General features: G+C 46.6%; 1 protein-coding gene across 1 annotated transcript in view; it reads right to left on the minus strand.

Annotated features, from left to right (window-relative positions):
- The window catches only part of LOC123758737 (zwei Ig domain protein zig-8), a 271983-nt gene that overhangs the window by 17275 nt on the left and 241837 nt on the right, over positions 1-12871 (minus strand). Inside the window, exon 3 of the mRNA XM_045743368.2 lies at positions 4621-4847. Within this exon, the coding sequence (XP_045599324.2) occupies positions 4621-4847 (227 nt within the window). The remainder of the gene's footprint in view (positions 1-4620; positions 4848-12871) is intronic.

Raw genomic sequence — 12871 nt, forward strand, 5'->3', positions numbered from 1 at the left:
GAATAGGAGAAGAAGGTGGGATATGGGGACAAGGAGCTGGGACACGAGGACAAGGAGCTGGGATACGAGGACAAGGAGCTGGGACACGAGGACAAGGAGCTGGGACACGAGGACAAGGAGCTGGGACACGAGGACTAGGAGCTGGGACACGAGGACAAGGAGCTGGGACACGAGGACTCGAAGCATTAAGCTAGGAGAATGAAGCATTAAGCTGGGACGATGAAACATTAAGCTGGGAGGATTAAGCATTAAGCTGGGAGGGTGAAACTTTCGAGAGTGTGAAACGTTAAACTGAATATACAAATTTATGTTGCGGGAGGGGGGGGGGGGGTGGACCATTAAGCTGAGAGTGTGAAACATGAAGCTGAGAGTGTGAAACATGAAGCTGAGAGTGTGAAACATGAAGCTGAGAGTGTGAAACATGAAGCTGAGAGTGTGAAACATGAAGCTGAGAGTGTGAAACATGAAGCTGAGAGTGTGAAACATGAAACTGAGAGTGTGAAACATGAAGCTGAGAGTGTGAAACATGAAGCTGAGTGTGAAACATGAAGCTGAGAGTGTGAAACATGAAGCTGAGAGTGTGAAACATGAAGCTGAGAGAGTGAAAGATGAAGCTGAGAAAGTGAAATATGAAGCTGAGAGTGTGAAACATGAAGCTGAGAGTGTGAAACATGAAACTGAGAGTGTGAAACATGAAGCTGAGTGTGAAACATGAAGCTGAGAGTGTGAAACATGAAGCTGAGAGTGTGAAACATGAAACTGAGAGTGTGAAACATGAAGCTGAGTGTGAAACATGAAGCTGAGAGTGTGAAACATGAAGCTGAGAGTGTGAAACATGAAGCTGAGAGTGTGAAACATGAAGCTGAGTGTGAAACATGAAGCTGAGAGAGTGAAACATGAAGCTGAGAGTGTGAAACATGAAGCTGAGAGTGTGAAACATGAAGCTGAGAGTGTGAAACATGAAGCTGAGAGTGTGAAACATGAAGCTGAGAGTGTGAAACATGAAGCTGAGAGTGTGAAACATGAAGCTGAGTGAGTGAAACATGACGCTGAGAGTGTGAAACATGAAGCTGAGAGTGTGAAACATGAAGCTGAGAGTGTGAAACATGAAGCTGAGAGTGTGAAACATGAAGCTGAGAGAGTGAAACGTGAAGCTGAGTGTGAAACATGAAGCTGAGAGTGTGAAACATGAAGCTGAGAGTGTGAAACATGAAGCTGAGAGTGTGAAACATGAAGCTGAGAGTGTGAAACATGAAGCTGAGTGTGAAACATGAAGCTGAGTGTGAAACATGAAGCTGAGTGTGTGAAACATGAAGCTGAGTGTGAAACATGAAGCTGAGAGTGTGAAACATGAAGCTGAGAGTGTGAAACATGAAGCTGAGAGTGTGAAACATGAAGCTGAGTGTGAAACATGAAGCTGAGTGTGAAACATGAAGCTGAGAGTGTGAAACATGAAGCTGAGTGTGAAACATGAAGCTGAGTGTGAAACATGAAGCTGAGTGTGAAACATGAAGCTGAGAGTGTGAAACATGAAGCTGAGAGTGTGAAACATGAAGCTGAGAGTGTGAAACATGAAGCTGAGTGTGAAACATGAAGCTAAGTGTGAAACATGAAGCTGAGAGTGTGAAACATGAAGCTGAGAGTGTGAAACATGAAGCTGAGAGTGTGAAACATGAAGCTGAGTGTGAAACATAAAGCTGAGTGTGAAACATGAAGCTGAGAGTGTGAAACATGAAGCTGAGAGTGTGAAACATGAAGCTGAGAGTGTGAAACATGAAGCTGAGAGAGTGAAACATGAAGCTGAGAGTGTGAAACATGAAGCTGAGAGTGTGAAACATGAAGCTGAGAGTGTGAAACATGAAGCTGAGAGTGTGAAACATGAAGCTGAGAGAGTGAAACATGAAGCTGAGAGTGTGAAACATGAAGCTGAGAGTGTGAAACATGAAGCTGAGAGTGTGAAACATGAAGCTGAGAGTGTGAAACATGAAGCTGAGAGTGTGAAACATGAAGCTGAGAGTGTGAAACATGAAGCTGAGAGTGTGAAACATGAAGCTGAGTGTGAAACATGAAGCTGAGAGTGTGAAACATGAAGCTGAGTGTGAAACATGAAGCTGAGAGTGTGAAACATGAAGCTGAGAGTGTGAAACATGAAGCTGAGAGTGTGAAACATGAAGCTGAGTGTGAAACATGAAGCTGAGAGTGTGAAACATGAAGCTGAGAGTGTGAAACATGAAGCTGAGAGTGTGAAACATGAAGCTGAGAGTGTGAAACATAAAGCTGAGAGTGTGAAACATGAAGCTGAGAGTGTGAAACATGAAGCTGAGAGTGTGAAACATGAAGCTGAGAGTGTGAAACATGAAGCTGAGAGTGTGAAACATGAAGCTGAGTGTGAAACATGAAACTGAGAGTGTGAAACATGAAGCTGAGAGTGTGAAACATAAAGCTGAGAGAGTGAAACGTGAAGCTGAGTGTGAAACATGAAGCTGAGAGAGTGAAACGTGAAGCTGAGTGTGAAACATGAAGCTGAGAGTGTGAAACATGAAGCTGAGAGTGTGAAACATGAAGCTGAGTGTGAAACATGAAGCTGAGTGTGAAACATGAAGCTGAGAGTGTGAAACATGAAGCTGAGAGAGTGAAACGTGAAGCTGAGAGTGTGAAACATGAAGCTGAGTGTGAAACATGAAGCTGAGAGTGTGAAACATGAAGCTGAGAGAGTGAAACGTGAAGCTGAGAGTGTGAAACATGAAGCTGAGAGTGTGAAACATGAAGCTGAGAGTGTGAAACATGAAGCTGAGAGTGTGAAACATGAAGCTGAGAGTGTGAAACATGAAGCTGAGAGTGTGAAACATGAAGCTGAGTGTGAAACATGAAACTGAGAGTGTGAAACATGAAGCTGAGAGTGTGAAACATAAAGCTGAGAGAGTGAAACGTGAAGCTGAGTGTGAAACATGAAGCTGAGAGAGTGAAACGTGAAGCTGAGTGTGAAACATGAAGCTGAGAGAGTGAAACATGAAGCTGAGTGTGAAACATGAAGCTGAGAGTGTGAAACATGAAGCTGAGAGTGTGAAACATGAAGCTGAGTGTGAAACATGAAGCTGAGTGTGAAACATGAAGCTGAGAGTGTGAAACATGAAGCTGAGAGAGTGAAACGTGAAGCTGAGAGTGTGAAACATGAAGCTGAGTGTGAAACATGAAGCTGAGAGTGTGAAACATGAAGCTGAGAGAGTGAAACGTGAAGCTGAGAGTGTGAAACATGAAGCTGAGTGTGAAACATGAAGCTGAGAGTGTGAAACATGAAGCTGAGAGAGTGAAACGTGAAGCTGAGTGTGAAACATGAAGCTGAGAGTGTGAAACATGAAGCTGAGAGTATCAAAGGTTTCAATACTGAGCACTTGGCTTGGAGCTGGAGAAGCTTGCTTTATTGTGGGCAGTAAAGCTGAGTGTTGTGAGATACTCCTTGAGATATAAGACAACTTGTGAGGTAAGTCATAAGGCTGGGAGATACGTCATAAGGTTGGGAGAGTTACAGTAAGGCTGAAATATAATCCATATGACTGAGAGATGATGATAATGTTGACACTCTAACACTTTCCCTCAGACACTGGCCCTCAAACACTGGCCCTCAAACACTGGCCCTCAAACACTGGCCCTCAAACACTGGCCCTCAAACACTGGCCCTCAAACACTGGCTCTCGAACACTGGCCCTCAAACACTGGCCCTCAAACACTTTCCCTCAGACACTGGCCCTCAAACACTTTCCCTCAGACACTGGCCCTCAAACACTAGCCCTCAAACACTGGCCCTCAAACACTGGCCCTCAAACACTGGCCCTCAAACACTGGCCCTCAAACACTGGCCCTCAAACACTGGCCCTCAAACACTGGCCCTCAGATTCTGGCCCTCAGACACTGGCCCTCAAACACTGGCCCTCAAACACTGGCCCTCAAACACTGGCCCTCAGACACTGGCCCTCAAACACTGGCCCTCAAACACTGGCCCTCAAACACTGGCCCTCAAACACTGGCCCTCAAACACTGGCCCTCAGATTCTGGCCCTCAGACACTGGCCCTCAAACACTGGCCCTCAAACACTGGCCCTCAAACATTGGCCCTCAAACACTGGCCCTCAGATTCTGGCCCTCAGACACTGGCCCTCAAACACTGGCCCTCAAACACTGGCCCTCAAACATTGGCCCTCAAACACTGGCCCTCAGATTCTGGCCCTCAGACACTGGCTCTCAAACACTGGCCCTCAAACACTGGCCCTCAAACACTGGCCCTCAAACACTGACCCTCAGACACTGGCCCTCAAACACTGGCCCTCAAACACTAGCCCTCAAACACTGGCCCTCAAACACTGGCCCTCAGATTCTGGCCCTCAGACACTTGCCCTCAAACACTGGCCCTCCAACACTGGCCCTCCAACTCTGGCCCTCAAACACTGGCCCTCCAACACTAGCCCTCCAACACTGGCCCTCCAGCTCTGGCCCTCAAACACTGGCCCTCCAACACTGGCCCTGCAACTCTGGCCCTCAAACACTGGCCCTCCAACTCTGGCCCTCAAACACTGGCCCTCTGACACTGGCCCTCCAACACTGGCCCTCCAACACTGGCCCTCACCGTCTTGTTGCCTCTGTTATGGACAATACAGTGAAGGTAAGCGATGTCATCCTTGAGGGCCGTCACGTTCTGAGGAGGAGACGGGTCGAACATGGGTCCAGGGGCATTTGGGTACCAGGGTATGGGGCGCCGTGCCCCTGCTGGTGACGGGGAGGGCTCAGGGAAGACTATGCCCGCGTCTCTCCCATAGTAACGGGATCCCGGCAGTCTCCCGTAGCTCGGTGTGCCTGCAACAGGTGAACAGAAAACGAGAATAAAGTTAGTTCCCTTTTTGTTCTATTGGAATAACCCAAATATGTTAATTAACATGTGGAACAGTAGCTATACAGCCTTACCTAATCTGCCCAAGGCCTATTTAACCAATCTTAAGCCTAAGATATTCCATATAAGCCTAATTTAGGTGACATATGTGGTATAAGTTCTATCATTAGTGGAACGTGTATTCTTAAAGTGTTATTTTCTTATTAGAAACTTCTTAAAATAGTAAAAGGCTCTTCTTTCTTATTTGTTCCTGTGTCTGGAAGTGAATGAAGCTGTTCTGATCGAGGAAAGATGTACAGGTTTCGTTAGTGAGTACATAATGCTTGATGAATATTGGCTCTGGCCTCAATCCTGCAGTTGGCTTTCACTACCAAACATCGAACACATCCTGCTGAGTAGAACGTGTTGACGCTGGATTACCACGTGTTGACACTGGATTACCACGTGTTGACACTGGATTACCACGTGTTGACACTGGATTACCACGTGTTGACACTGGATTACCACGTGTTGACACTGGATTACCACGTGTTGACACTGGATTACCACGTGGTGACACTGGATTACCACGTGGTGACGCTGGATTACCACGTGTTGACGCTGGATTACCACGTGTTGACACTGGATTACCACGTGTTGACACTGGATTACCACGTGTTGACACTGGATTACCACGTGTTGACACTGGATTACCACGTGGTGACACTGGATTACCACGTGGTGACACTGGATTACCACGTGGTGACACTGGATTACCACGTGGTGACACTGGATTACCACGTGGTGACACTGGATTACCACGTGGTGACACTGGATTACCACGTGGTGACACTGGATTACCACGTGGTGACACTGGATTACCACGTGGTGACACTGGATTACCACGTGGTGACACTGGATTACCACGTGTTGACACTGAATTACCACGTGTTGACACTGGATTACCACGTGGTGACACTGGATTACCACGTGGTGACACTGGATTACCACGTGGTGACACTGGATTACCACGTGGTGACACTGAATTACCACGTGGTGACACTGGATTACCACGTGGTGACACTGGATTACCACGTGTTGACACTGGATTACCACGTGTTGACACTGGATTACCACGTGTTGACACTGGATTACCACGTGTTGACACTGGATTACCACGTGGTGACACTGGATTACCACGTGGTGACACTGGATTACCACGTGGTGACGCTGGATTACCACGTGTTGACACTGGATTACCACGTGTTGACACTGGATTACCACGTGTTGACACTGGATTACCACGTGTTGACACTGGATTACCACGTGGTGACACTGGATTACCACGTGTTGACACTGGATTACCACGTGTTGACACTGGATTACCACGTGTTGACACTGGATTACCACGTGGTGACACTGGATTACCACGTGGTGACACTGGATTACCACGTGTTGACACTGGATTACCACGTGGTGACACTGGATTACCACGTGGTGACACTGGATTACCACGTGGTGACACTGGATTACCACGTGTTGACACTGGATTACCACGTGGTGACACTGGATTACCACGTGTTGACACTGGATTACCACGTGTTGACACTGGATTACCACGTGGTGACACTGGATTACCACGTGTTGACACTGGATTACCACGTGGTGACACTGGATTACCACGTGTTGACACTGGATTACCACGTGTTGACACTGGATTACCACGTGTTGACACTGGATTACCACGTGGTGACACTGGATTACCACGTGGTGACACTGGATTACCACGTGTTGACACTGGATTACCACGTGTTGACACTGGATTACCACGTGGTGACACTGGATTACCACGTGGTGACACTGGATTACCACGTGGTGACACTGGATTACCACGTGTTGACACTGGATTACCACGTGTTGACACTGGATTACCACGTGGTGACACTGGATTACCACGTGGTGACACTGGATTACCACGTGTTGACACTGGATTACCACGTGGTGACACTGGATTACCACGTGTTGACACTGGATTACCACGTGGTGACACTGGATTACCACGTGGTGACACTGGATTACCACGTGGTGACACTGGATTACCACGTGATGACACTGGATTACCACGTGTTGACACTGGATTACCACGTGTTGACACTGGATTACCACGTGGTGACACTGGATTACCACGTGGTGACTGTGGATTACCACGTGTTGACACTGGATTACCACGTGGTGACACTGGATTACCACGTGTTGACACTGGATTACCACGTGTTGACACTGGATTACCACGTGGTGACACTGGATTACCACGTGGTGACACTGGATTACCACGTGGTGACACTGGATTACCACGTGGTGACACTGGATTACCACGTGTTGATACTGGATTACCACGTGGTGACACTGGATTACCACGTGTTGACACTGGATTACCACGTGTTGACACTGGATTACCACGTGGTGACACTGGATTACCACGTGTTGACACTGGATTACCACGTGTTGACACTGGATTACCACGTGGTGACACTGGATTACCACGTGGTGACACTGGATTACCACGTGTTGACACTGGATTACCACGTGGTGATACAATAAGTTGCCAGTTATTATGGCACTAAGACTAAAGTCTGTTCAGTTAATCCACTCCTCCAACCTGTCCTCTCACATAATACGTCGCAATTCTTACGGAATGCGACGCATTAGACAATATTAAAACACAATAATATTGACGTGTCCTGTAAATTGGTCTTGATAGCTTAGTTGAATTTTTATGTTTCTGGTCAGGCAAAACAGTCGCATTTTATACGGAGTGGCACACGGAGAGAACGAGCCCATCAGTCACGTACAGACAGTCGCAGCAATAAAGCCAGAATGATTAAAATTATTATCATCATTTTAGTAATTCCGACAGTCCTTATTAGAGCCATAAAAGTCGCACTCTCTCCACTAAGCAGATATTGCTGTCAAGGCTCAGTGTCAAATATGTCTTTTACCTTCTGAATGACGCTTTATTTGGCAGCCGAGATTCACAGCCTGTCTGTCACAGTGTCCAGTGCTGAATTTCGCGCAGCGAATTAAACTGAATGTATGTATTAATTGCCTGATGGGGTACCCGGCGGTGCCCGGGTTGATCTGGTGGCTTCGGGTTGACCTCATCCCGCCTGCGACAGTCATTGGTTAATTTTTTCATATTACCCTGTGGCGTAATGGGGTACAATTCTAGGCACCTTTTGTAAGCCTTTGTAAACAATTGTAAGCCTTGATAAACCTTTGTAAACCTTTTTAATCTTCTATAAACTTTTGTGAGCCTTTATTAACCCTTATAAACCTTTGTAAACCTTTATAAACCTTTGTAAGTCTTTTTAAACCGTTATAAACCATTTGTAAGCCTTTATAATCTTCTATAAACCTTTATAACCCTTTACAAACCTTTATGAACTTTGTAATCCTTGTTAAACCTCTATAAACATCTATAAACTTTGTAAACCATTATAAACCTTTGTAAGCCTTTATGAAACTTTGTAAACCTTTTATAATCTTCTATAATCCTTTTTTAAGCCTTTGTAAACCTTTATAAACTTTGGGGTCCCGGTAGTAGAGTCGGGTTCATTCTCGACGCACAATCGAGAATTCCGCGTTCGAATCCCAGACGATGCAGAAGTGGTTAGGCACATTTCCTTTCACCTAATGCCTCTGTTCACCTAGCAGTAAGTAGGTACCCAGGAGTTAGTCTTCTTGTTGTAGGGTTGTTACTAGTTAGGGCGGGGTCAGTAGTTCGACCTTGTGTGTGTGGGGGAGACCTCGATAAAAGCCAAACGTGTATGTATACACTCTGGCTTCCTGTCCCCCGACTTAATGAATTATTATTATTATTATTATTATTATTATTATTAGAAACCATTGTAATCTTCGTAAACCTTTGTAAACCTTTAGAAACCTTTATAACTGTTGTAAACATTTGTAAACCTTTAAAAGCCTGAGAGGTGGTTGAATACACCGTGCTGTATACCACGCGGGTCTGCCAGCCCCACCCTCCACCCTCCACTTGACACTCCGTAAGAAAGGCAACTGTTTCACATTACCAGAAACATGCGAACCCAACCAACCTGTCGAGGCCCAGGTATAGAAAACGTCAATATTAACATGCGCTTTAACTTATTGTAATACGTCACATTTTAGCGTATTTAGCGAATATTTTTTTATTTTATTTATTTTTGTTTGAGGACAAAAATAAGGAAACAATTATTGCCAGAGTAAATTAAGTTAGTTTTGGCTGAACGTCTTGAGTTATAAAACCCTCTAAGCCTGCCCATGACCTTAACTCAATTGGTGAACATAAATAAATCATTGATTTTGTTGATAAAATATACCTGATAACACCTCAACTAACAGGTTGGGGTAATGTTAACAACATTCCCCCTCCCCCCCTTCGGTGATAACAGTGGCTCTAACTAGGGGTAAAGGGGACCCCGACCAGCCATCAAAGAGGTCTTTAATACTGAATTGTCAGATGTGGTTAAACACCTGACTCTTCACCGACATTGTATAATACATCGCTCCTGAGCACTAACATGCTGGCATTAATGACCTCTCTATTACCACGTATTAAAAGTATTATTAATAGAATTAGTCGATCAATATCTCTCTCTCTCTCTCTCTCTCTCTCTCTCTCTCTCTCTCTCTCTCTCTCTCTCTCTCTCTCTCTCTCTCTCTCTCTCTCTCTCTCTCTCTCTCTCTCTCTCTCTCCCTCTCTCTCTCTCTCTCCCTCTCTCTCTCTCTCTCTCTCTCTCTCTCTCTCTCTCTCTCTCTCTCTCTCTCTCTCTCTCTCTCTCTCTCTCTCTCTCTCTCTCTCTCTCTCTCTCTCTCTCTCGCTTTCCCTTCATGTAATTATCGCTCTTTGTCCAACTCCTTCCTCATGCTCCCCTTCTGAATTTGTGTCCATGCTCTTCTTCACCGCCCTGCTTCCTGCCTCCCGTGTTGCTTCTAAAGAATCCCTGGATTGTCCAGCTTTACTAAGGTGCCTCGGATATGCCCTCAGGGGCTCTTGTACGCCTCCTTGATCACGTCAGGGGTTGACGGCCGCCCTCGCCACGAAGGTCTACTGGGGAGGAAGGTTACCCTGGCCAGGATGGTCTACAAGGGAGGAAGGTTACCCTGGCCAGGATGGCCTACAAGGGAGGAAGGTTACCCTGGCCAGGATGGCCTACAAGGGAGGAAGGTTACCCTGGCCAGGATGGCCTACAAGGGAGGAAGGCCAAGGCAGAGCTCAGGTGACATTAGCCCTGGATAAGCCTCAAGGGGCTGTGTGAGAAATGGTTCTCAGCCTGCAGACTACAGCCCCATACTTGTTCTCGAAGCCTGGAGCAGTCTGGGCTGGTGACGAGGCAGAGGGAGTGTGGAGCTGGAGTCCTGGGGGAAGGGGCAAGGTGTGGCTGGGGTGTGACTCGGGCCACAGGGGATGGGGGGGGGGGAGAGTATGTAATCATCCACACTGGCGAAAGTGAATTTCATCAGCTACATGTAAAGTAAGTGCCTGCCTTCAGCCATCATCACAGATACTGCCAAAACTCATTGCCAATTAGAGAATCCTCATTAGCTTAGGACGTTTGGTTTATTGAATTAATAAGTTCAAATTCGTTTTTGCTAAGTTTCCTTGAGTATCAACTAACACCTACTTCAACCTGTCCTCAGGGGCGAGATTCGCTCATGGATTGAATTGGGAACGACTACATAACAATAATGTGAAATATGACATTCGAAAACTATTTCAGTGTGCCCGAGAATTCTGTTTACTGAAAACCAAATTCTTAAAAGAAAACGTGTTCAGCATACACATTATATATTTTAAATGAATTATCTATAACACAATAACGTAATAAATTGAGAAAACTATCTTTTTACGAGAAAGATTAATTTGCCAGTTTACATGTAGACTATTACTTGAACCTGTAACATGCTTTTAGATTATCGCAAATATCTAGGTAACTATCCCAGGTGATTTGAAGGTGTGTGTGGTTTCTTATGGTAATGGATTTGTTGTGAAGACGGGCTCCATACTTACCGTAAGAAGCGGATAATATCTTGAGGTTATCTTGAGATGATTTCGGGGCTTAGTGTCCCCGCGGCCCGGTCCTCGACCAGGCCTCCACCCTCAGGAAGCAGCCCGTGACAGCTGACTAACTCCCAGGTATCTATTTACTGCTTGGGCCCTCTGATAGGTTAGGTAGGCAGGAAATTTTCATAAAGTTTCAAAACGTTATGAAAAACGTTAATTGAAAGTTTCCTCTTCTAACCTTCCCGAGTAAGCCGGACAACTCAAACAGAAAACGGAACAGTACGTCAACTTTTGTGAGTCGATTTCATTTCAAATTACGTCCAAATTTGGCCATAGCGGCGCATACCAGCGAAAAGCGACGTTATTTTTAAGAGGACGGGTTGAAGTAACAGGGGCATCAGGGGGGGGGGGGGGGGGTAAAAGAAACTCTGCCCATTATTTCTCGCCGGCGCCCGGGATCGAACCCGGGACCACAGGATCACGCGTCCAGCGTTCTGTCCACTCAGCCACCGGCTCCCAACATCTTTGGTATCCCCTCCCCCCCCCCGAACCCCCAGGGTCGGGTTGGTAACAATTAAGACAATACCATTTAAACCGTTAATAAGTATCAACAATAAGTAAAGTGCTACAAGAGCAGTGGTCTTCCCTACATGTGTGACCAGTATGTAGCATCACCCAGTGTAACACAAGTCCCCTCCGTGACCTATACATTAGGGTGATTATCACAACATCTCAGAGCAATTCATGAGGAACATAAGTAACAGCTAATTAAGCGGAGGTGGTGGCAGCAATAGCTCGTATTAACCTTAATGACACAGGTGCAACCAATTAGCAGAGAGTGTAGCCTGGTGGATAGCGCGCAGGACTCGTAATTCTGTGGCGCGGGTTCGATTCCCGCACGAGGCAGAAACAAATGGGCAAAGTTTCTTTCACCCTGAATGCCCCTGTTACCTAGCAGTAAATAGGTACCTGGGAGTTAGTCAGCTGTCACGGGCTGCTTCCTAGGGGTGGAGGCCTGGTCGAGGACCGGGCCGCGGGGACACTAAAAAGCCCCGAAATCATCTCAAGATAACCTCAAGATAACCTCAAGTGTTACCAGGTAGAGGTCTGGAGGCAGCCAGGTGTACCAGGTCCCTTACACCTCATGCCTCCATTCCATTACCTATTCAGCCAGTAAATTCTCGGTCGTCTATAATAATTGTGAAGTTCTGCCAGAGCTGTAGGAGGTGTTGACCTGTTTCAGTGTGCCCGTAAATCCTTAATTATTACAGTGTCAGTCATTATATCCGGTCATTATATCTTTATTGTGGTGGCGTTTACGTATTTCTAGTATGCCTGGTCTACTGGGGAGTAAGGTCAACACCAGGATGGTCTACTGGGGAGTAAGGTCAACACCAGGATGGTCTACTGGGGAGTAAGGTCAACACCAGGATGGTCTACTGGGGAGTAAGGTCAACACCAGGATGGTCTACTGGGGAGTAAGGTCAACACCAGGATGGTCCACTGGGGAGTAAGGTCAACACCAGGATGGTCTACTGGGGAGTAAGGTCAACACCAGGATGGTCCACTGGGGAGTAAGGTCAACACCAGGATGGTCTACTGGGGAGTAAGGTCAACACCAGGATGGTCTACTGGGGAGTAAGGTCAACACCAGGATGGTCTACTGGGGAGTAAGGTCAACACCAGGATGGTCTACTGGGGAGTAAGGTCAACACCAGGATGGTCTACTGGGGAGTAAGGTCAACACCAGGATGGTCCACTGGGGAGTAAGGTCAACACCAGGATGGTCCACTGGGGAGTAAGGTCAACACCAGGATGGTCCACTGGGGAGTAAGGTCAACACCAGGATGGTCTACTGGGGAGTAAGGTCAACACCAGGATGGTCCACTGGGGAGTAAGGTCAACACCAGGATGGTCCACTGGGGAGTAAGGTCAACACCAGGATGGTCT

This window comes from Procambarus clarkii, chromosome 22 (genome assembly GCF_040958095.1).
Source record: "Procambarus clarkii isolate CNS0578487 chromosome 22, FALCON_Pclarkii_2.0, whole genome shotgun sequence".
Lineage (NCBI taxonomy): Eukaryota > Metazoa > Arthropoda > Malacostraca > Decapoda > Cambaridae > Procambarus > Procambarus clarkii.